Here is a 24,980-nt window from a genome sequence, read left to right on the forward strand (position 1 = left end):
TAGAAATTTGATATTGAGTAGTCTAGTACTCTAGTTGGCTGTCGCTAGACTCACCACACAAAGAACAATCAAAAGGTTTAACTGTCTAAAACCAAGAATTTCGTGGTGATTCTTCTTCGTTCTTTATAACCCACACTTCACTCTAGCTATTCCATTCGCCTTAGGTACCCCGTGTAGATTCTCAATGCCACAGCATGAGTATGAATGCTAGACATTTTATCATGGAAGTCTTCCTAAATAGTCAAGTCTAACACTTGGACACTTTGGGAAGTTACTACCATAGTTATATCATTAATTAAAAACGGCAGAAAAAAGAGATAGGAGAGAATAACCACAACAAGAAGACATTATGTAGTAATCAGCATCAATAAAATAGTCTGCATATTTTCCTAATCCTGGAAAGAACATGATTTAACACCAAAAATCTGTACATCCTATTAAGCTCCAGTTTTTCGTTATATGCACCATAGAACAGAAGTATATTACCAGCAGTTGAGTCATATCTTCATGTCGAGTCAGCTTCATTTACAACAACCTGAAAAATTAACAGCGAACAATTTCTGCATGTTATATATGATGTATCAAATTATCTTGATTCAGTCTGTTCTGGTTCTTGTTTGGAATTATCAGCTTCAGTCACGGGCTGGCTTGGCTCAGATGGTGATGGCTCCTCATTTGTAGATGCAGGGGCATTTGGCTGTATGGGTTTCTTGAACTGAACCAGGATCATCGTCATGTTGTCACAGCCTTCTCCACCAGCAGTTGAAGGGGCCAAACACCTGTCCATCACTCTCTCGCAAACTGCAGATAGTTTAGTTTCCTGCACCGTTCAGACACATTGTCATAATAAATTACAAAGATCTCCCGCAGAGTAAAAGGAGTCACTGCTTGAAGAGTAGCTGTGGAGTTTAAAGTATCATGTAAGATGCAACCAAACTTGAATTTTGGAAGATACATAATTTTGAATTTATAAACAATTGTGCCAAACAGTTATCGACTTACCGTGCTCAATTGTTCATGTACAAAATCAACTAGCTGCTGGCTTGACATGCAGTCCCTTTGAACAACCAACAGAGTAATCAGTCTCCATATAGCAAGAGTTGTAAGGGAGTGGAAAATAAGATAAAAAGTATTATTTTAAGCAAAAATTAAAGCAATAATGCACCAAGTGAAAGCTAGCACATTATCTGTTGCAAATTTGTCAATTAACCAACATTAAGCATAAATTAATATTCATCAGACAGGGACTTAATGAGGATGTAAAAAAGAGAAGTTGCTTAAGATGTGGTTATATCCAACCCAAACCAAACATGAACTAGTTACAGCATATAATTGCAGGAAGAGTAACTGGCTATCTGCATTGCAAGGTGGCATGAAAGGATTAACTTGTAAACCCACATTTAAGGGATGGCATGAAATGCTTACCATATGCCATCACAAGCTAGCACCATAAAATCATCATCATCACAAAGTTCAACCTAAGTTGACAAGGAACAAAAAAGAGGGATTATCAGAGCTCATAGGTGGTTGGAACTTGTAACTATAAAAGGAGAACCGGCAATACAAAGCAATAATGATGGCAGACATAACTTAGTTGTATTCGAGAAACTAACCAGACGAAGACATAGCAATTGCAATTTACAGATATAAACGTATTGCAGTGATATACTAACCGCATTGATGTCTGGATTTGCTGTTACAATTTGCTTTTCAACAGGAAGAAATTTATTTTGCTTGAACTCCATGTCACCTGTCCAAGTGAACCAACTTATATAATTAACGAAAACTAATTTCTGATATAAAATATATTTTATCCAGGTATTTCAATCACCTCTACAGGTGCAATTGTGATCTAGCAGGTCTAAGCTTAACTTAAGCTTTAGATTGGGTCAACTGCAACTGCAGTTTGAATACGCTAAGTAACTAGAATCAAGCTCGACCTAAGTGACATTAAACTGTGATAGACTCAATGGGACAAAACTCATAATTGAAACACTAAGGGGAGGAGTAACAGCAGTAGAAGGCATGAGATTTGTATCGAGAAAATGAGAAAGAATGGTAACCTCAAGGAGAGTAATAGCCTAAAGCTATTAACTTATCATTTTGTAACCTCTTTTGCCATTATGAATCAAACTTCAAGCTTCCATTTTTATTTACTTTCCTTCTTAAATCAGAAATATTAAGCTAGAAATCCAGTCTATTACATAAACTCTAAAGCACACAAGCTGGTAACTAAACAAACTGTTTGGTGACAGAGTTGATCAATTGTTATGAAGTAGTTAAATAGCATTATGCTCTCTTTATTTACAAAAATTTCATTTAAAATTTGATAAATCTAGCGTTGGGATGTTCAAAAAATTTCAAATCTGGAATTGTTCCAAATTATTAGATGCTCTTAAACAGTCTTTAGATTAGGGATTTGATATGAACATTGATTAAAGTTGTAATTCTCAGCTCACATCCCAACCCTCCCTCTCTGTAGTTGTCTCTCTTAGTTATTTGTATTATTGAAGCTGATGAATGTTATCATCTCCTTTCTCTACATATTCCTTTGTCTTCAATATTATCATCTCCTTCTTCAACCTCTAACAAAGTAGAAGACCCACGAGAAGCAGAGTATGGCGTCAACTGTCATATATTAGCACTTGCAATGTATTTATTCCAGAAATATAAATTCTAGTCTTTCCCAAATAGCATATTTGAATTTGAATTTCCAGTTTTCAGATTCCATATTTTTCAAATGAAATACTTGTATCCAAAAACTACCTTAAATTCTAGGTTTGTCACGTAACAAACTCAACAATATTTGGGGTTTGTTGTTAGTTAGCCTAGGAAGTTGCAAACTACTTTACGCAATTCTAATTTTAAAATAATCTCCATCAAAATTTAAAATTTTCAACTTTTACAGAAAGGAAACCAACCAACCACACCATCAATCACATCCCCTCCACCCCAAGTGAAGGTCCGCCTCTGGGTTCAAACACCACTTATCAGCATTGCTAGTAACAGAAACATAAAGAAGGACAAGAAACATATACGACTCTGGAGTATCATATCACTGATAATCTGATATCAGTACAAGTAAATTGACAAAGTTATCTCCCAAAAAGATCGGGCAGAAAAAATTCCAACATATAAAAAATTAAAAGGCATGAACTTAAGTACCTATAGCTCTTGCAAGGTTCAGACTGCCATTTACCCGTCCTGCATGGATAAACCCGCCAGCTCTCATTATTCTTTCCTTCTCAGCATCCAGTTCAGGTTTGTGATCTCTAGACAAATTATAAGCCTGTGAATGGTATAGGATGACTTAATCAAGAAACCAAGAAAATTATACTGTGATTTGATATAAATCATGTAGTTACAGAATATCAGATTGTCATGTGCTGATGTCTTCTTGGATACCAGTTTGTTTGCTCAAGTGGGAATATCAAAATATACCTGACCCTTTCTGGAGATTACACAACGGGAATCACCAGCATTGGCCACAAGAAGTTGGTTTCCCCTAATAACAGCCACACAAGCAGTGCTTCCAGAAGTAGGACCAGAAAATTCTGAATGAGGCCCCTGGTTGACATACCAACTAAGTCAAAGCAAGAATAACGATATAGTAGCTTATCAATCTTTAGAATATGGATATCTTGTGATAGATTTAAAAAAAAATAAAAAAAATAAAATAAAAAATAAAATAAAATAAAAATAAAAAAAAAGAGGAAGTATGACTGTATGAGACCTGAGTAACCACATAACATAACAGACAGAAACAATTGACTCATCATTTTAGCAACAGTAAAAGCAATAAATGAAACACAAAGAAAATCCACTAAAAAAAAGGATGGACGAATTGATGCACTAAAACATCATTTAAAATAAACAAAGAAGAAGTCAAATAGATCAAATCCATTGTTTAAACCCATTAGTTTAAAAAGGAAAAACACACGAGACAAAACTTTTATTGCTTCAAGCCTGAGAAGATCATATGATGATAATTAACATTCATCAGAAACGAACAAAGGTTTAAACTCCAACCTATGATTCCCCCACATCAACAAGTTATTCACTAAATAAGATAACAGTGGCTCAAAACAGGAATATGTTTAAGAGCTCAAGATACTAAAAAAAAAAAAAAAAAAAAAAAAGAAGAGAAGCAGAAACAAAATCCCCACTTATGGGATTAAGGCTTTGATTGATTGATTGAAGCAGAAACAAAATCATTTATACACACTAGCAAAATGTTTCATAAAATTATACTTGTTAACTACTAATTTTGTCAACTAATACAAGTACCCACATCTTCATGGGCCCAATCATCATCATTCCCATTGCCATCAGCAGCTCTTGGAGACCATATTAGCCCCTCTATCATTCCAGTGAATTTGTTTATTTTATCACCCAGAACAGCTAACTCTCTCCACCCTCTTTGTCCACGCATCATTTCATCCATTCTGATTATCAAAGCACCAACAGAGCAAGTAAAGCAGATGAATTAGACCAGTAAATAGTGGAAAGGTATCTGAGCCACATCCATTCTGATTATCAAAGCACTAACAGAGCAAGTAAAGCAGATGAATTAGACCAGTAAATAGTGGAAAGGTATCTGAGTCGCATAGATTGAGTCATATAAACTACATATGAGTTAAGAAGGTTATCTTCCTCTTCATCTTGCGTGCTAAAACAGTGAACACACAGGGGTGGGGGGAGATAAAGCAGGAAACTTGAAGTCAAAACTGCGATATTAAAGCCCTTTAGCTTATCCCAACCAATATATGCACATATTAATCTAGATGTTTATAATAGTGCAAACGTGAGAATCTAAGTGAGCAGTAATGCAGGATATAAGATGGAGCAATAAGCAATGTTAACCAATTGTCGAACAATAATACCATGTTGGCATGTTAATGCAGTATACTTTTGTCAAGACTTCTCAAATGATCTAAAGGCATTGACCAGAGGCATCAAATTGTATGTACACAAGCATATACGTGAGGCTTTCTCAAATTTTCAAAAAGAACCTTGATCCACCAAAACCAAAGGAAAATAGATAAAATTAAAGTCCATAATCCCAAATAATCACCTAAAGAAAGATTTTTGCAGAGCTGTTGATAAGTCTCCAGACGAATATGCTTCACTCTTAAGCACTTGTTGATGAAGGAATTTCGCACAGAACTTGGCAACTACCTTACCTGCAGATAAAGAAGATTTGCATGAGAACTGAAATCAATATATGACAACAAATTCACCAAACAACATCAGCCTAAAAAAGCAGCATCAAAATAATCAATTTTTTAGGAACAAAAGTTACAGAACTTCAAATATGACACACATGATAAGCCAAAAGGCCCAAAAGATAATGGATAATATCAATCAATGAATCTGCAGTCATGTAATTTCTGAGACATGGGAGTACATTAATGAAAAGATTTGAATAATTCGCTAATACTAAGAAAATTTAGCAACTGAAAGTCTGAAATATCCATCTACAGGGTCGCCAAGTACAGCAAATCAGTAACTAGTTAAGCAGCTTTCCAATACATTGGTGTGCTACGATCAAGCCCCAGAGAATAGAAAAGTGAGGATATAACTTCAAAATCTAACTTGCATGGTAATAATTTTTAAAGACACTGATCAGCTTACTACAACAATCAGTTTGTATTGAAACAATTTTGAACATTTGAAGAGCTTTTCTTTTCATCTTTGTGTGATAGGCCAATGTATAATCAATACTTCCTCCGTATTATTTACTTGACTAACATTCCTAAAATGGAAATGTCATATTACTTGACCCATGCTATATTGGTAAGCTTCTAGTAGTTAGATTCATTAAATTACCCTTCGAAAGTGCATGTGGGGAAAACAATTCATGTGCTTTCAAAGAATAATAAGGTAAACCATGAGCACAAACTACATTGTCTCTCTCCTCTCCTTAAAAATTGTGTCAAGGGCTGTGGGCAAGTAAACAAAAGAGTAAATATTTCAGATCATCACGGTATTGTAATAATTTATCACAAACAACATTTTCCTGTAAGGAAAGAATGATCAATGAATGCAAAAAGCTAGCAGGATCAAAGCAAAATGGGCTTGTGGAAAATTAGTAAGGATTTTCGTTATATCATACCATGCAAACTAACTAATAACAGGTTAATCTACATCAAACACAAATCATTGATCACAGATTGTACAAGCATACAATATGCAAATAAATCCTCCACAAAGATTCATGATAACATAAGTAACAAGATGATTACATAATATGAATCTTCTACGTACCCTAATAAAACAAACATACCCACAGTTCCAACTCCACAAATTAACTCTTATGGCAATCAATATAGTAAATGTCAACAATCAACATATACAATCAAGTGTTAACTTTCAACAATCAACACAGTCTTAAGTCTTATGGCAAGGAAGTCAAGGTTGATATAAACCACATATATAATATTAACATGTGCAACTCCTGAAAGAAATAGAACAAGCTTCAACTACTTACCTCCGTGACCATCATAAACGCCAAAGAATGAAGTTGAATCATCCAGATCGGGAAAGGCAGCATGCTAGAAAAACAGATTACGAATTCAGTCAAATACTATTTAGAAGCAATATCTCAGGATGAAAAAGAAGTTAAAGTGGGAGTGATATAGAGAGATCCAGAAACAAGTCATGTATCAGAGTTCTTATACACACTCAAGCTTTTAATTCCCCTCATGATAAGAAAAACTCACACCTCGAATATTTAGTGGGCTAAATTTTGAAAGAGAGGAGTGGGATGGCATAAGTATAACCAGATATTGTAATTTTTTGACACGTCAGGCGAGGTAGCAAAATAATGAACATCATTAAAAAGTAACAATATGGACACAAAGATCAGATAAAACCATAAGGATATGTGTCTACAAATAGACTAATTGACATATGCTGTTTCGCAGCATGAGTAAAAGGACATTTAGCTATTTAGGAAAATTTCACAGCTCATTCTACTAGAAAATCAGTCCTTCATTGGAGGAAGAAAACCTTCATCAATCCCAAAACGATTGTTGTCCATTCCTTTTTGATTTATATCATTCAAATGTCCACTAATCCGCTTTGGCAATAAATGCATATTGACCCAATCACCTCTCTCTACCCGTCTATCCCATCATGTTGTTAATTAAACCACCCAAATCAATACAGCTTTGCAAGAAGTTAAAATAGGCAAGTTACTATGTGATGGGAATAAAACTTGGGTGTCCATATCTATTATGGAAACCATTCTTCTATCAAAATTAACAAAACCCAAATACCTTAATGTCATCAACCTAGCAGTACTTGCAGCTCAGACATTTATTTCCCAAATAGAAATGAGAAGAGTCAACCATTAATCTGGGGCCTGGGCTATGCAAACTTGCACAGTGCAAAAATCAGTCAGAAATTAGTAAGACTAGGTTGTTAAGGATCCCCTCACCCCCTACCCCCCAAGAGAGAGAGAGAGAACAGGGGTGGGAAAGGAAAATTTTCATGTCAATCAGTTTAGCAAATTTGTATCACAGACAAGCATGACTGAACAAAGTCATGATCAGATTGGTTACTAAAGGGATTCTGGAATTATACAAGAACAGGTGCCATAGCAAAATTGGAACCAGACTATAGCTTAAGCAATCTCATTTTTTTTACAGGTTACATTATACTAGATCAGGCAAATATTAATTCAGAATTCCTCCCGCTTAAGCAATCTCATTCTATCAGGCTTATATTAATTTAGAATTTCTCTCCTGCTAATGGTTGGGTTAGGGTGATATAGACATGCACCTCCTCCATTAATGAGGATAAAGAAGAAGCCAGCTGCAAAATAACAGCTCAGGTATAACAACCATATAATTCACCATCTTGCAATCAACTAGCAACAATGGATGACCTGATGATAAATGAGGAGCACCCTAGAAGCCTAGATTAACCCCAATTTTGGGTCAAGTAGAGTTGAGGCTAGCGGCTTGTCCTAGTGTTGAACCAATCAATAACAATATTGAACAAGCTATTCATGATATGAATCGAGTAGTAGGGACATTCTTCTAAATTTGGGAGGATGGGTTCAGACGATACTGCAGGCCTTAGTGTCAAGTGCTGCAGTACATCAAAACTTAAATGTCAGCAATCAGGACAGAGTCAGCAGGACACTTTATATAGGAACTGGAGAAGTAGAGGGATTGAATACTACTTCAAAAAAGACTTCCTAGAGATCCTTGGTCCAATCTATTTGGGGATTCATACCTGCATCAAAGGAAGTTACCCATGGTTTTGTGGCACTTGTGATGAAATACGTGAAGAAATTTGGGCAATTAAGAGGAGCTCGGTAAGATGGTTGAAAAGCGGAATGCTTCTATTGTTCTGTTTGTTCTAGGTGTGACTCCTACGGTTGCTGCATTTTCATTAATAGCTTCTATTGGAGCCTTTTCTGCTAAACAAGAGGTATTCCTTTATGTTGAAGGTTATTTTGTTGTTCATTTAAATCTATGGATGACAAAATGCAGTGATTTACTGAATACAGCATAACTTCTTCTCAATACCCATACTTGTTAAACCATGGACTCCTAGGTTATGAGAAAATGGTGAATTCAGTATGGATATAGCTGCCTAACTTGCCACACCACTATTTGAGTGCTGATAATAGACTAGAATAAGTAGTTTACTAGTGCTAGTGTTCCATTATATGCTACTGAGAACACATCTAAGCAAATAAGGGCGTATTTTGTTGGCAAAAATGGATGTTAATATTTAGCTTCTGGCATGTGGATTGAAGATCCTTATAGTGGCCTGCAGGAACAGCAAGGTATTACCAATTTTAAAGCTTATTCATTGGTTGATCATGACTTTGATACTTGGGTGTGTCCTCATCTAGCATACTCTGCCAGAACTAATGTGGTTCCAAACCAATTTATTGAAAAATGTATGTATCATTGTTTGTGAATTCTACCACTTTACCAAATCAATCTATCCCTCCCACTAGGGCCACAACCTCTATCCTGCAGCAGGGTAGAAACCTCCAGACTCAGGAAAGCAGCCTGTTATCTATGTGAAAAATACTTTTCAATTTTCTTTATTTAAATGAAGAAGTTACCGATAGTAAATTAAATTAGGTAACAGGTAATAGCCTGCAAGGCCATAATGAACAGGTAAACCATGGCAACAATACTCTCATAAATTATTATATGTGTTCTTCGAATGTAAGAGGACTAATTGATCCTCAATAGTAAGTGGAAGTTAAGCATTCTCTGTCAAAAATTACATGCTCCTATATGCTAAATGTATATTCTGCCATAGTGAAACCTCATATCAATCAATGAAAGCCTTAATCCCATAAGTGGGGTTGGCTACATGAACCAAAAGTGAAACCTCATAGGAAGGATAAAACAAATAAGAAATTTGGTGCGTTAGGTGTTCCATTATATGCTAACAGCAATTATTAAAATAAAGTACATTTGAGATATAAGGGTATTGCAAATAGTGTCCATTCATCACATAGATTCATGCATTTAGTACTTCAACAAGCTATATGAAACCACTTTCTAACAGATACTTTGTATAACTTTACACTAAAATTGCTCATCACAAAACAGATTTAAAAAGATAAGCTACTCACAGCATCTTCCATGGTTGTGCGCCAACCTTGCATTGAAGACAATCCAAATTTAACCTTGCTGTTTTCACCATCCTCAGAGAATTTCTCAGTCTTAGGTGTGCTAAGGTAGACACCCATCTTTTAGGCTTTAGCTGAAACCAAACATATAAACTCTTAAACTTCAAACACAAAAAATTCCTAAAACCAACTACAGTATCGTCTAGTTCTCACTTCTCAGTACTCAGTGTAAACTCTAAAGTATCACATGTGGCAAAGTAAAGGACTATTAAAATCAAAAAGCCAAAAACTGGATAAGAGCTCCAAGAACTACACGAAATTATCCAACGCAATCACATTTAGGTTAAAATTACATGAAGAAACACAATAATTAGACCAATTGCCAAACATCTACGTCAAGAAATACAATCATGCACCGAACTCGACCAATTGCCACATATGTACATCAAGAAACACAATAATTGGAGGACCAATTGCCAAATATCTACATCAAGAAACACAAACATGCACCGAACTCGACCAATTGCCAATACCTCAAGAAACTCAATCTTCTTCTAACTGCCAACTATATAAATCAAGAAACACAAGTATACACGGAACTCGACCAATTGCCAAATTTTCTACAGCAACTAACACAATTATTCTCTTTTTCTAGTAAATTTACTCAGTACAATTAAGAAGCAACAACAATTTCAGTCTACAATCTCAAACAAGAATGAGCAACAAAACAAATCGACCCACTACACAATACAGTAAAACTGGATCCACTGCAGAAAACCCAGATCAAATTACACAATAAAATCACTGATCTAAGCATAAACAACCTCCATTAGAGCAAATTACAACTGGGTATATCCAAACATTGCAGAATTAAAGAAACCCAGCTAATTAAACTTGAAATTAATAGAATTATGAAAACCCCAGTTGATTAAACTTTAAAATTGCAGAATTATGCAGACCCCAGTTGATTAAAGTTAGAAAAATAGACAAAAAGTCAAAAAATTATTATAAAAGTATTAAAATTGAAAATTGGAAAATGAAACTGGGTATATTACTACTTACTTGACTACTAGAATTGTTGATCAAGTCCAGAAAATAGGAGAGAGAAAGTGAAAAGTTTAGTGTATATAGATTTATAGGACAAGTACCATTTTTATATAATCTCAAGAAAAAAGCAGATTAAACAATAATTAACACATAAAAAATATTAAGAAAATGATTTACAGTTTATCTTCTGAGAAATGAGGAATTAATAAAATAATTGGCGGATATTTGATGTGATGAAAAGGATTGAAAGTGAAATGGGCCAATCCAGAAAACGAAGAGGATATGGCTGCTGGGTTTTTTTTTTTGCCTTTGTTTATGGTTTTATACAAATTTTCTAGGACTATTATCTTTTTCGAGGATATTCTCTCTATTTTTTTACCAAAGTTTTGTAGAAAATAATCACAATTACCTTCAATTATTGAATGATACGGAGTATTATACAAACAATTATGGTCGATGAGGTTGGGTTGAATTCGTGTTTAGAATAATTGATAATAATAGAACAAGAGTAATAATTGAAAGATATAATTACACTTACAATAATAGCTGCCGGTTAATAGATCAAATTGAATTGAGTGCGTGTTTAGATTGCAACGAGTAGTATTAGATGGAGAATAATTATTGAATTATACGAAGTAGTACATTATTATAAGAGCTTGGTTTAGGTTATAAAGTTTATGGATTGTATCAATGATGTGGAATAATGTTTTATGGATGGTATCAATGAGTTGGATTGTTAGAACAAATCTTGTCAACATCATATTTCATATTACGCTCTCTAAATAAATAAAAAATGATCCTAGAAAAATAAAAGATTTTTTTAATTAGATTTTTCTTCAAAAGGAATTTATACTCCTTAAAAAATATTAACGATTGTCCTAGAAAAAAAAAATCCAAAAAGAGAAAGCCAATTTATATACATCAATTAAAAAGAGATGTTAGAAAAAGGAAGAGGTGACATTGCAAAAAAGTGGTGAGTTGTATACCTGCAGTCAGAGTCACAACAAGAATGTTTCTTTCAAGGATCATGCTAAGAAAGAGCCTTTGTGCAAAAAGTAGGCCTTAAAAAATAAAGGCAAATCATCATCAGATCTTAATCTGCTGAATTATCCACAACAAATTACTCTAGAAAATCATCAATCAAATATTCATTCTACTGTGTCAATGATTTCAGTCTTAGGAGTAACTATTTCGATTTCGTAGTTTTGCTAATACCCTAACCTTAGAAATAAACACCGACTACTAAATAGAGACGGAAGAAGTATTTCACTTGATTAGAAAATTGGGTGATGAACAAATTGACAAAAATTACAAAAGAATAACTCTAACAAAGGGACAATCTGTAAGACTCCGACCTGAATTCTAAAGTCTAACTTTAGACCCAGCCAAAACCCTATGCGTTTTTCTGTTGGGCTCAATAACGCCACAACCCAGAAGTTTTGACACCCCCTTCATCGTCTATCTTTTCCCTCCATCTAACCGCTTCTTCCCATTCACCGAAAGATGCATACAAGATAATCATCATAGTCTCCCCATCCTAAGCCCTCAACCTTAATCCATAATCAGTTTTGCAACTTTCTTGCCTACCTCGGTATCTTGATGAATAACTCAGGCACTCAGCAATGTGCCTAAGATCCTGGCTCAAATGGCATTGATTCCACAAGTTCTAATGCTTGGTTAAGCAAGTTGGCGTGGCCCAAGAGATCAACCAAACAACCATAGTGTTCCAGTTTAGAGGAAAAACCAAAGTTTTAGTTGAGCACCAATCCTAAATGACTACATGCACCAAGTATAGCAGTGAGGGTTATGTTATCAGGATTCAAGGAGCTGTCAGTAGTCACATTTCACTGCATTGAAGAGTTTAGTGCTTCAGAACCATGGCCACTATGAGCAAGTCCTGAAATAATTGCGTTCTAGCAGAAGTCGTCCTTACTAGAGAGTTACAAGCACCTCTAAAGCGCGATATATGGTCCCACATTTAGCATGCATGCCAATCAATGCAGTAGTAACTTCGGGAGACATGAGATTGATGCTCCAACTCCAGGTTCAAGGGAACTCAGATGAGCACATGCAGCTAAAACACCAGCTACAGTTAAGCGGTCAGGTTTAAAATATTGAACCTTCATTTCATCAGAGTCCAATAGCATCAGTGTAAAGTTCATTATGTAAGTATCCACTTAGCATGGCCATGTAACGATCCTTTTGCTCAATGCCTTCTCGAATAATATCCGTGCTTTCTCCATTCACCCAACTAGCTTGGATGCCAAAATCATAAAATTCCACGAGGCTACATCTCTTTCAGGGGCTGATTTAAAAAAGCTCCGAGCCAATTCCAATTCTCCGACTTTTGCATTCCCTGAGATCATGATATTAAATGAAGTAAGCTTAGTTCCAGGCAACAATATCCTTCAAAGGCATTTTTTCAATTACCTTGTATGCATGCTGAATTTCCTTGAAAGTTGAATACAAGTTCGAAAAAAGAGATCTGGACAAACAGGTGATTAAAGTAGCCACTTTTTATTGCTTGCCCATGAACTCATGAAGAGCATAACCCAGGTCAGCCAGGGAACGTCAACTTGCCGCCTTGAGTAGTAAGGGGAACATGAAGTTATCAGGATACATTCCGCTTTCTCTCATACGAAGAAACGTTGAGAAGGCCAAATCAACATTTTCCTCCTGCATTTGTTTCTTGATTGCTTTATTCCAACTTATCAGGTGGCACAGAGAGCTAAGAACCCCATCTACAAAGTTCCAAAAAAAAAAGAAAAAAATCATGACCAGAAAATATCTAAGATTCAGCAAATCAGCAAGCAAAACAAGACATTTCAAAATGACAAAGGAGACTGAACTGTACACTCAAGACGAAACAGTAAAGTCGTTGTCCTTGAAGATAATAAAGCAGAAGGGCCACAAATTCAGACATATAATTTAAGAAAGATGCTATTTTTATTCATTCCTTTCACAGTAAGACAGATATAGAAAGATGTACAAAACTCATCAACTTAAGGGTAACCCGATATCTTGATTCTGGATAGAGAATTGAAGTGAATAAGTATGCTGCAAATGAAGTATTAGATCCTCGATACATTGCAGCAGCAAGCAAGCAAGGTGCATAAATTTAGCTGCTAGATATGGCAGTTTAACTAAACTTGCTAAGCCAATAAGAGTTTCAAATGCCCAATTATCAGACTTGTAAGAATAATAAAAAGAGCTATATACATATCATTGCTGTAGTAAAGCCACCCATGGTTTCATGAAAATCGCAACAAAAATATTTGACTTTTCATTGAGAAAGGGTTGAAGAGTGCAATGCCATTCATCATGAAGCCAATAAATGACAGTGTAAAGTCCACCCATTTTAGTTCTTAACAGCTATCATAGGCAAGTAAAAATCATAAGGAAAGATAGCTCCAAAAAATTCTACAATACAATTAGTTTACATACTGTCAATGTGATTACTCCAGCAAGAAAAACAATTGCTGCTTGTGAAATCTTAACCACTGGCCTTGGAACTAGCGGTTCCCACACAACAAATAGCTAGAACTTGTATATAGAAATTAAGGGGACACCCTGTCTAGAATTTTATGACCATAATTAGGTTGAGGGAGGGGGGTCTACAAATTGTGACTGTATGTAGGCAATACAAGGGCATCCTAAACTCAAAAAATGCCCATCTCAATACCCACAAGTTATTGACAGTCCATTTTGTTGGCAGAAGCATGTACTCAGTACCCAACCGTGAGATGGACAACAGTGTTAGTTTGTTTCAAGATAAAAGTACCCACCCATTCAACATGTTAAGTCTTGGATTGTAGACCTTGTAGTTGCTTAAAATACCTAGGCAAGTGTAACAACTCATAATGTCTCAGACAGCATGCGCTGCAGCATATAGTATCAACCATCTCTTAACATTATGACTCTGCACAATCACTGACTGACCATGGGAGAGATTAGGGATGAATGCTTTTTAAAAGCTCTCAAGGCTATGGCCAGCATTTAAATCTACTGGATCCTGTGAAACTGTCCCATGAACAAAATAGAATGTTGCTTAAGCAATATGCAGGGAATAGTCTTCATACTAAAAGTAGATAGATATACTCTGAATGAAAGGTTAAACACAGTCTACAATTAGTGACTTTCCATTTTTAGTGTGAAAACATGCAAGCCTTTGGTGCTCTAAACTATGCCAAACGCCCATACCCAAGTTCAGATTTTTAACTTAAACTCAGTCTGAATAAGAAACCATAAATTTGCTCCAGAGACATTGTCCATTTCATAAACTGTTATCACAGCTTATAAAGTATCATATATCCCTCAAAACAACACCAGTAGCCACTTTAATTAATTATTAGTGTAAGCAGGTACTCAACAAAGAGACAGCTATCACCCTTTGAAAAGGGAAAAAAGATAATTGATTTAATTCAACACAATAATGATATCATGATCACCAATTACTCAACTAGTCATCGATACATAATGAATATAAACCAAAAATACAGTTCTCGTAATCTAGTTTATGAATGTTGCTACAATTTCAATACCATGCAAGTCAACAATATGCAAATGCTTAACTATATAGAATCTAAAACAAAAAAGAGCAAGCACCATCATTAACTTTATGCACCACTCCTTTGTATCATATGATTCAATTAAAAATATAAACAAACAAACAACCTATTTCTTTGCACTCACACAAATCATTTCAGAAATCACCAAATAAAATATCTAATGCTTTTGGCACCACTGAATAGCTCGACAATATAGAAGTTTCTAGTTATCCTTTTTCTATATATCCATGTTTGTATATTCTACATGGGCATCTTGTTAACATACTACACAAAGACCAAACAATTCAATATGTATCCAATTTCTTAAGGAAAGTATGACATTGCAACCCGCTGTGACGCTGTCCCACTGTACATAAACAACAGAAATACACATCTCTAATATAACCTTCCCATCAAAGAAAAAACAACAGCGAGACATTTCATGCTCAAAATTAGAAGGCCTTGGAATTAGATCCATGCAATGCAACCTTTCCCATCACAATATCAAGACTATTGTTAAAATAAATCAGTCACATCAACCATAAGAGCATTAAATCCTCCCAATAGGCAAGTATGTGTATGTTGGTTATTATTGAGGATTGCCACACTAGTGCAATACCCATTATTACCCAACATCATTGGTGTTCGTCCATATTTACAGCAAAAGCACAGTATGTAAGTGATCCACCAAGAATTAGGACAACATTAACCTTATTTCTAACGTTCAAATCCATTCTAGGCTGCAGTTTGCTAATCCTTATTTAGAGTATGATGTTATAGATGTGTGTCATACTTGAGTTCACATTTATAATAAACCCATCTGAGATGGAAATTGACAATGATGCCCTTGCTCCAAGAAGATTGTTTAAATTTGTAAATTAATCACCACCGATAGTACACAGTCATTTTGGGGTAATATACCTGTATGTAGGCTCCATATGGGCTCTCCGAATAATGCTTAGCCCACTTAAACATCCTCATAAAACTTTTTGGCCAGTTACTCCAATTAATATAGATGCTCAAACAAAGAAACAAGTAGCACCCTTGTGATCAGGATAACAGGTATAAACCGTTAACCTAGTTCAAAATCAATAATGAGATGTATCACCAACTAGTTACCAATACACCGTGACCACACAGGCACACACCATGAATGGTATATTGGTATATAGTCCTCCTCCCCTATGAGCTACTACATGAATTCTATTAAAACCTTAAAGTTATGCAAGTCAATATTGCATATATGTATAATAATATATAATCCAATGAAATGAACAAGAATAAGCGCTAAATGTGCAGAACGCCACTTAAAAAGTTGCAATTATTATCTAGTTCATATAATATTCATAGGTAGTGTGTATGTAGGCGTTGATGAGCTTTCTACTCAAGGAGCCCACTCTAATATGCATGCATTACTCTATGCCAATATGTGACAAGAGCACAAGTACACTACCATGAGATGAGATTAACTGGATGCTCAGTTAAAAAAGCCAACTCCACCCAATATGGAGGAAGTCATAAATCCAACTCTTGTTGATAAATCAAACTTAAGGGCATGTAGTCATGAATTAGCTATTTCTATATAGTAAATATGTTACTTGTAGGAAGAACACATACTACATCCTATAACCACATAGAAACGATAGAACCACCCCAAGGACAAACAGATCGATTAAGATTGTTCCTGATATGTGATTTAAAGATCACCAAGAGAAACAAGCAAAAACTTTACAATCATCGCAATTACAACACCAAGAACCTATTGCGATAATAATACATTATAAGCGCCCACATTACGTTTGATGTCTCTCAAACTCCAATACAAGGATCTTATGCACCACCCCTTCGCATCATTGAACTCAATTACTAAGATATACAAACTATGGAAATTGCAGAAACATCACCAAGTAATTAGTTAAAGGCTTTAAATTAGCAATCTAGCATTAATAAAAAGATCAACATGAAAATATAATAGCAGTTTCTAGTCATACTTCATTCATGTTAGTAGGTCCCTTGAGGGAATCTTGTGTACTATACAAGAAGTCCTCACAAAATCCGACATGTCTATATTTGTCCATTATTACACGAGTGTGCGACATTGCACTTCGCCGTACCATGGACAATAAATCTACATTCTACACAACTTGGCAACAACAATGGATATCATGCAACTAAAAATTAGCCAGCCAAGATTTTTGTTCAGAACTTTAAATCGAAGAAACCATAAGAGCTTCAAATCATACCCAATCAGCGAATGTGTATATGTTGGTCATTATTGAGGATTGCCACACTAGTGCAATACCCATTACTACCCAACAACTTTGGTGTTCGTCCATATTTACAGCAAAAACACATTTTTTAAGTGATCCACCAAGAATTAGGACTAAAATAACCTTATACAAACTTTCAAATCCATTCTAAGGTGCAATTAACTACTGCTTATTTTAAATATAATGGCACATAATTATGTCAAACTTGAGTTCACAATTATAATAAACCTGATCCGAAACAAAAGCTGTTAATATCAGTCTTGCTCCAAGAAGATTGTCCATCTTGTAAATTGTCATCACATATATTTTCGGTGAATATACATGTATGTATGCTCCATTTGGTCTCTCCAAATAATGCACTATACCTATTAAACATACACATCGAGCTATATAGCTAGTTACTCTAACAAAGAAACAACTATCATCCTAGTGACCAGGTTAAGAGGACAAACCATTAATCTAGTTCAAAAACAATAACGAGTTTCTGTCATCAATTCATTGTGACCTCACACCACGAATGATAATTCTCCTCCTTTGTAAACAATTAGATGAATTCTGTTAAAGCTAAAAGTCGTACAAGTCAATATGTGTACACATAAAACCATATAATCCAATAAAATGACCCATAATAAGCACTAAATGTGTATAATTTAATTCGCAAATTCACTTTTAGCTAGCATGTAAATAGGCCATGGATGAGGTTTCTACTTGAGGATCCTGATCAAAACCCACGCATTACTCTATGCTATGTTGTAATAGGCATTAAACTACCATCAAAAGATACAAGGCTTGGAAGCCCAACAAAACAAACACTTATCCCTACCATAAAAGGGAGCCATAAATCAATCCAGTTTATGCTGATAGGTTAGCAAGCCATCAATCTATATCAACCACCTAAAAGAACATGTTGTAATCATATCAAACTTCCTCTTCCTAATGGTTAGTACATACTCTACATAGTACAGGGGTTATATTTGTAAAAACTATCACATTATATGTCCCATAACCACACAAACACATTCCTCCCACCCCCAAAGGATAAACTAATCAATTTAGAATTTCCGTGATAGATGATTCATTAGTCAACCAAGCAAAATAAACAAAGTACAATCTTTGCAATCACATCACCAAGAACCTAATGTTGAAATAGCACATTTTAAGCTCCACATTTCCTTTAATATCTCAGACTCTAATGCAAGAACCTTATGCACCAACTCTTTACTTCACTGAACTCAATTACAAAAACAAAAACATCACAAACTATTAGTTAAATGTTTCTAACTCCAATAAACCATGCCATGAATATACAGTTCTAATCATACTTTCATATGTTCTTAGGTCCATAAAGGCATCCTGAGTATACTACACAGGAAGCCCACATAAAAACCAACATTTCAATGTTTGTCCATTACTACACGAGTGTGCGACATTGCAGCCCGCCGTCCCATGGACAACAAATCTATACACCTTTAACAAAATCTTCCCATCAAAGCAACAACAACAATGGATATCATGTAACTCAAAACTAAGATGTATGCAACCTTGCCTATCACAAAATCAAGATTAGTGATCAAAACTTTCAATCAATCATATCACAAGAGATACAAATCTTACCCAGTAGACAAATGTATGTGTGTTGGTACAAATTGAGGATTGCCACACTACTGCAATATCCATTACTACCCAACAACTTTAGTGTTTGCCCATATTTACAGCAGATGCACATTATTTAAGTGACCCACCAAGAATTAGGGCAATAATGACCAACTATAATATACCACTTGAACCATTCTATCTTCCACTTAGCAGAACTAGTACACAAAATTTCAGAAATAATTGAAAACCCACGTCAAATCTAGTGTTTCTAAACATATTTGATTCATCTAAACATAAACACATTCAACAAAAATGAGTAAAACTTGATAAAACTGCAAAATTCTCAATTTCCCATACAAAAAATTGAAACCCCACATCAAATCTAGCTATTTAGAACATGATTTCATAAACTAAATAACAATAGTTGAATACCAAATGCAGGTTCAGAACTAAACATAGGAAGAAAGCTTCATTGGAAAAAAGATTAAGGCTTTCTTTCAATGTGGATGGTTCAAGACCTTGTCCTGGGATTCTCCAATTTTTTCAAATTAATACAAAACATGCAAAATCCAGACAACCAATTAAATTAAGGACTCCCAAAAGTTACTTCATTACTTTGAGTTACTAAATAATGCAATTGTTATGCATGTTATGTGGTTGATTAAAAAGATCAAACTTGACCCGTTTAGACTTGACCAGGGTCGTTCAACAAGCCTGATTATATAGGGTTGTTACATAATCCTGCTGTAATTTCTAGCTAAACCAACAAGAAACCCTCCATTTTCTATTAAATAATTCATTTTTATTGCAGTAAAAATTTTATCTTGGGCATAGTAATAACCTTAATTATCAAAACCCAACAAAATTATCAACCAAAAATGGAATATTAAAAATAATTAATTTACATTGACTAACCTCTACTGCTACACAAAGAGGTGGAGGAAGAAAGGGGTTTCTGGGGATTCCAAAAACCCTAATTTCCTAAAATAGGGCTTGTTTTTGCTCTTTTTTGTAGATTGAGATTACCAAAACGTTTCAAACCCTGCATTTTAAAGATTATAAGATAGAGAATCAGTGATACTCTGTGTAAAGAAGAAGAGAGAGAAAAGGTTGAAGGTGATTAAGTAGGAGCTAACCTCGGAGTTTGCCGCCATTTTTTGTTGCACATTTCAAATTGTTTGCTGGAAAAGCTCACAAGAAGCAGCAAAAGTTGTCAAGATCTGAGCTTTCTTTTTTATTCATGGGCTAATTGTGGAAGAGCCCATTCTAGGGTTCAAATTTCAATCCCACTAAAAACACCTCGAAATGGATATGAATATGGATACAAAATCATTTTTCTAATCTTCTTAAATTTAGATAATTAGCAAATTTTATTAATAATAGATAGAAAAATTAGTAGATTTTAAAATGAATTAATAAAGTTTTTATTTTTTTATTTTTTATGTTAAGCTTTCTATTGATTTTTGAGAGAGCGGAAAGATGAAAAGGTCAACATCTTAGTTAAATGTAATTGTTCCATAGATTCGAGTCAGATGTTGTATATGAAGTATTTAAGAATAATGTTGGTTATATCATCACAAATGGACATGAAAAACTAAAATGTAAATGACAAAATATTCGAGGATGACAAATGTGGTGATTCAATTGATCGATTTGCACGTTTTTCATGACTATATGGATTCAAGCATAACAACGACGCAAGCATAGAATAACACTAGTGCTGCTGAACAACATACTACAATACTATGCTTTTGTGCTTCTCTATAATACTATGCTTTTACTAGCACTTTCATATAGTTTTACTAGAAGATTTGGCATATAAATGTCAAAAATATACTTTTTATTTACCTCATAAAAATATATGAAGTAATATTCTTATAGAAAAAGTGTCACTTGAATAGTTGCATAAGTACAAGTGCACTCTAGTTTAGTTTATAGATTTTTTCATAACTAATGATTTTAACTCGTCTTATCTTTTAATCATCAAATGTTCATCGTTTTATATCAGATATCACTGAGGCGAATGATATCAGATGGTGATCTTCTATTTCTATCTTCATCTAAAATTTTTATCTCATTCTAACCTCCCTAATCATCACACACAGTGTGCACAATGGATACAAAAGTCATATTCATCCTCCGCTCCATTAAGTATAAAACTAAATCCATAAATCACAATCTCAATTCATCATGGGCACCATCCACTTGGATATCCATCCTCGTTTGATACCCACTTGATCTGTCCCATTAACATCCCTACTAATTTTCGTCTGATACCCAATTGATCTATCCCATTAGCATCCCTTCTAGTAACGCCCGTTCTCCAAATGAAGTACACATCACTTAATTAAGTTGGTTGAAGAGAGACAATAACGTTGATTGAACAATTACCACAAAATAATTAGAATTTGATTCCAAAAAACAATTAATGTTGAAGTAAGCATTCATCACCACGTGTGCACTTCAATTGCCGTTACAAATCTACAATCTCCTCCCCAAATTTACACACAACTGAACCTTTTAAAGCTCGAAATTACAACAATTAGCTGCAAAATTTTAACTCAACAAGCTCCAATTCAATGGCTTTCTCTTCAATTTTCACTTCCCCTTTGCCCTCATTATCAATTTTTAATGCGAGAAATCGCCCTAATTTTTCCCCTTCTATGGCTCTTCACTCAATTTCCAGCAAAATTGGATTTGGGTCTTTAAATTCATCGTTTTTCCAAGATGGGTTTTCTCTAAAATCATTGAATTTTAATGGGGTTTCTGTAAAATCGCAGAACTCTTTTTGTGCTGGAGTTCATGCTAGAGCTGCTACTGAACAAACCATCCATGATTATACTGTGAAGGTACTTGCTTCCTTTTGATTTTGCTCAAAATGGGGATAAAATTTTTGTTTTCAGTAATTTTAGTTAAGTTCAAGATTTTACCTTTTGTTCTGTAATTTGGGATTGATCACTTTTAATATGTTGAACCTTGTTGCTGACATTTAACTACTACGTATTAAAGTTCAGAACAGTGAATTAGTGGAATGTATGCTTGTTTCTTGATTGTGGGATTAGGTTTTAGCCTATGACTGAAATCTGTGGAGGTCAATGGATTCTAAGAATTTGGTTTTGATTGATTGATTGGATTTATAGGGGAAGCTGCCCCCACTATGGAGACAAACTTTAGCTTAAATGAACTAGTGGCTCACTTCAATTGCATTGTAGTTGAATGGCTTGAATGACTAATTTGGATAACCTTGATTGGAGGTTTGAGCATGAATGATTTGAGACTGTAATGACTCTTATGAAGCATGTAGTAAGTGGCTTCTTAATGTGAGAGATTATGCATACCCTTACCAAAACATTGCTTAATGAATAATGAATAATAATGAATAATGAATGATATCATTGTATGAATCTGCTTTCCATAATCTTGGATTTTACTTTTGGGTGGAGGTAAAGGTCCCCAGAAATGTAAAATGGTTTACATTAATTCAAATGTTGAGGATATCGATTATTGAGGAGAAACATCTTATTATTGTGGAATTGATTGTAATGTATATGCTGCAGGATATTGATGGAAAAGATGTAGCTCTTAGCAAATTCAAGGGAAAGGTTCTCTTATGTGTCAATGTTGCTTCAAAGTGGTACATATTTCATCTCCTTTTTAACTTTTTTACACCGAATAACTTTTCAAAAGACGTGGTTTATTTACTATGCAATTTATTGGTTTGATACCTAAAAAATGCAACATGCATCTTTGTATAACACAATGACAAGAAATTTTTGCTTTCAGTGGTTTGACATCATCAAACTATTCAGAACTCTCACACCTGTATGAGAAGTACAAGACTCAGGGTAAGTTAGCTATTTGGTACATATGTTCAGTTTGTTTCTATTTCTAACCTTTGGGGAGCACTGATCTGTTGTTGAGATAAACTAGTGAATTTTACTATAGTTATTGCAGACGTTTGTATCATAAAAGTATCTGAGTACTTTCACTACTATAGCTATTTATCAATGCAATATTATTGTCATGTGTACCTGTGGCATAGCCATCACAGAGTAAAATATTCATTAGCCTCTTCAGTGCTTTGGTTTTCTTTTGTTATGCTTCTGAAAACAAGCTAGTGTTGCATGTTTTTACTCTACTGAAGTGCTGAAACAAAATAACATATGTTCTTAATTGATCTCAATGATCTGAACTTTTACAGATTGATAATGCGATAATTGTTTATTTACAGGCTTTGAGATTCTAGCATTCCCATGTAATCAATTTGGAGGCCAAGAACCTGGCTCAAATCCCGAGATTAAAAATTTCGCATGTACAAGGTTCAAAGCTGAATTCCCCATTTTTGACAAGGTTTGTTAGTGAACTTTAACAGCTCAGAATTACCAGAGAACGAACCATACTTGACCAGTTACTGAAACCATGACTGCTACTGACTGCAACAGGTGGATGTGAATGGTCCTAACACAGCGCCAGTTTACCAGTTCCTCAAGTCAAGTGCTGGTGGGTTTTTTGGTGATTTGATCAAGTGGAATTTTGAGAAGTTTCTGGTGGACAAAAATGGCAAGGTTGTGGAGCGATACCCACCTACAACATCCCCTATCCAAATCGAGGTATTGTCCTGAATTTTTTCACTTTAGTTTCTGTCTTATCGTGCTTCAATATTAGATGCTGTTGGTGCTTTAAGAGGCTGTAGAATTTTTTCCCCTTTATCCTCTTTGTATCCATGTCATATTTTTTTGTCTATACTTGGTCAAACTGACTCATTACTGCCTTTAATCTACTATCTTAATTCATACAATGTATATGTTGTACGTATTGATCATTTCTATCATCTGTTTGCATTATGACGTATTGGATGGATGGTATTTGAGATCATGTAAGCCGAACTCAGGCATTGATGTTGCTTGCCTTGTAAAATATGTTCGTGGCAGGTGTTTGTTAAAATATTTTCTTTGGAAGAAGAGCTAGTTAAACACCAATATGGTAGACTTTACTAGTGATTAGTGAATCAACTATTTGGGACTTATTATTTGTCAACCAACTATAAATTGTGAAAGTAGATTAATTCCTTCTCTTTCCTACTATGGTAGTTGTGGCAGTAAATTGTATGAGTTGATTGGCTCTGAAATCTAAAATATCTATTGAATTTCTTATCCCTTCTTTTTGGATATGGCAATTGGTAGGGACTTATGGTAGCAGTAGAGACTGTTTGTTAGATTCAATCAGCAACAAATATAATAGGGTACATTTATGTGTGATTTGAGCACTTCGCTATAAATAAAGAGACATTAATGTCCTTATTTCCATTTTAAAATCTGGTAATCATTATTGGCTAAATTTCTAAGTTAAGATTATATTGATGCATAATGCTTAATAGTCAAATCTGCAGAGATGATATGTTTTTCATGTGCTAATGGAAAAAATTTGCTTTGAACTTACAGAAGGACATTCAGAAGCTGCTGGCTGCGTAAATCTTCATTGTTTGTATGTACCTATAAGAGAAGACAAGCGCGGTATTGTTTAATCACTGCAGGATACGTCATATTTTGATTTTTATCTTTACATTGTTTCTCTTTGAGGGTATGATTGTACGAAAATGAAATGCAATCCTGATACTTAACTGCTTTATCTTGTTTGTGGATTAGCCATAGTTAGCTGACAATAAGGGCATGGAATTACTATCCTATGATGTTGTAAATAGTTTTTCTTTCTCCTACATGTCAATATGAGTGAAATCGAACCACTCCTAACGAAAACCAAATTTGAATGCAGAGGAGAGACTCGTGTAGTGTCTTATAAACCTGATGTACACATCTTTTGTCATACAGTAAACATCATTTTCTTCCGTCTTTATCACGTAATCATAATGTTCTTGCCCTGGAATTTCATGTAAATCAAATGTTGTATGTT

At 34.7% G+C, this 24,980-nt stretch overlaps 2 protein-coding genes, 1 long non-coding RNA gene and 3 other non-coding genes across 7 annotated transcripts; 1 reads left to right on the top strand and 5 right to left on the bottom strand.

Annotated features, from left to right (window-relative positions):
- Nucleotides 1-328: 328 nt before the first annotated feature.
- LOC145593768 (putative protein phosphatase 2C 60) lies at nucleotides 329-10,957 on the bottom strand. 2 transcript variants are annotated; one of them, XM_081650120.1, is made up of 11 exons: nucleotides 10,835-10,957; nucleotides 9,614-9,744; nucleotides 6,491-6,554; nucleotides 5,075-5,183; nucleotides 4,292-4,445; nucleotides 3,442-3,567; nucleotides 3,166-3,289; nucleotides 1,674-1,750; nucleotides 1,426-1,478; nucleotides 1,003-1,057; nucleotides 329-820 (listed from the first exon to the last, which is right to left on the bottom strand). In XM_081650120.1, exons 2-11 carry the CDS (start codon nucleotides 9,728-9,730, stop codon nucleotides 587-589), a joined length of 1,113 nt encoding a protein of 370 aa, XP_081506246.1. In that variant the 5' UTR covers nucleotides 9,731-9,744; nucleotides 10,835-10,957; the 3' UTR covers nucleotides 329-586. The 2 variants fall into 2 exon arrangements, with proteins under 2 accessions (XP_081506246.1, XP_081506245.1); XM_081650119.1 differs by lacking the exon at nucleotides 10,835-10,957 and adding an exon at nucleotides 10,673-10,815.
- A 702-nt stretch (nucleotides 10,958-11,659) lies between these two features.
- Nucleotides 11,660-20,306, bottom strand: LOC145595877 (uncharacterized). The gene is made up of 4 exons (XR_014103032.1): nucleotides 20,207-20,306; nucleotides 19,986-20,112; nucleotides 13,088-13,398; nucleotides 11,660-13,013 (listed from the first exon to the last, which is right to left on the bottom strand). It is a non-coding gene; the product is annotated as an uncharacterized LOC145595877 (long non-coding RNA).
- On the bottom strand, nucleotides 15,778-15,883 carry LOC145596367 (small nucleolar RNA snoR103). The gene has a single exon (XR_014103210.1). It is a non-coding gene; the product is annotated as a small nucleolar RNA snoR103 (small nucleolar RNA).
- Nucleotides 17,461-17,566, bottom strand: LOC145596365 (small nucleolar RNA snoR103). Its single transcript, XR_014103208.1, has one exon. It is a non-coding gene; the product is annotated as a small nucleolar RNA snoR103 (small nucleolar RNA).
- On the bottom strand, nucleotides 19,102-19,207 carry LOC145596368 (small nucleolar RNA snoR103). Its single transcript, XR_014103211.1, has one exon. It is a non-coding gene; the product is annotated as a small nucleolar RNA snoR103 (small nucleolar RNA).
- Nucleotides 20,307-21,529: 1,223 nt separating the features above from the next.
- Nucleotides 21,530-24,921, top strand: LOC145593764 (putative phospholipid hydroperoxide glutathione peroxidase). The gene is made up of 6 exons (XM_081650114.1): nucleotides 21,530-21,919; nucleotides 22,628-22,704; nucleotides 22,854-22,915; nucleotides 23,302-23,420; nucleotides 23,513-23,680; nucleotides 24,512-24,921. Exons 1-6 carry the CDS (start codon nucleotides 21,650-21,652, stop codon nucleotides 24,539-24,541), a joined length of 726 nt encoding a protein of 241 aa, XP_081506240.1. The 5' UTR covers nucleotides 21,530-21,649; the 3' UTR covers nucleotides 24,542-24,921.
- The last annotated feature ends 59 nt before the right edge of the window (nucleotides 24,922-24,980 follow it).

The sequence above is a fragment of the Chenopodium album genome, chromosome 19 (genome assembly GCF_948465745.1).
Source record: "Chenopodium album chromosome 19, dcCheAlbu1.1, whole genome shotgun sequence".
Taxonomy (NCBI): domain Eukaryota; kingdom Viridiplantae; phylum Streptophyta; class Magnoliopsida; order Caryophyllales; family Amaranthaceae; genus Chenopodium; species Chenopodium album.

Excerpts from the sequence above, each read along its gene's own strand:
- LOC145593768 (XM_081650120.1), bottom strand. The coding sequence starts at position 9,730 with ATGGGTGTCTACCTTAGCACACCTAAGACTGAGAAATTCTCTGAGGAT. Across the intron at positions 3,568-4,291 it reads ATGATTGGGCCCATGAAGAT|GGGCCTCATTCAGAATTTTC; the intron begins GTGGGTACTTGT and ends TATGTCAACCAG. Across the intron at positions 1,751-3,165 it reads GAACCTTGCAAGAGCTATAG|GTGACATGGAGTTCAAGCAA; the intron begins GTACTTAAGTTC and ends TCACTTGGACAG.
- LOC145593764 (XM_081650114.1), top strand. The coding sequence starts at position 21,650 with ATGGCTTTCTCTTCAATTTTCACTTCCCCTTTGCCCTCATTATCAATT. Across the intron at positions 22,916-23,301 it reads TGAGAAGTACAAGACTCAGG|GCTTTGAGATTCTAGCATTC; the intron begins GTAAGTTAGCTA and ends GTTTATTTACAG. Across the intron at positions 23,421-23,512 it reads AATTCCCCATTTTTGACAAG|GTGGATGTGAATGGTCCTAA; the intron begins GTTTGTTAGTGA and ends TGACTGCAACAG.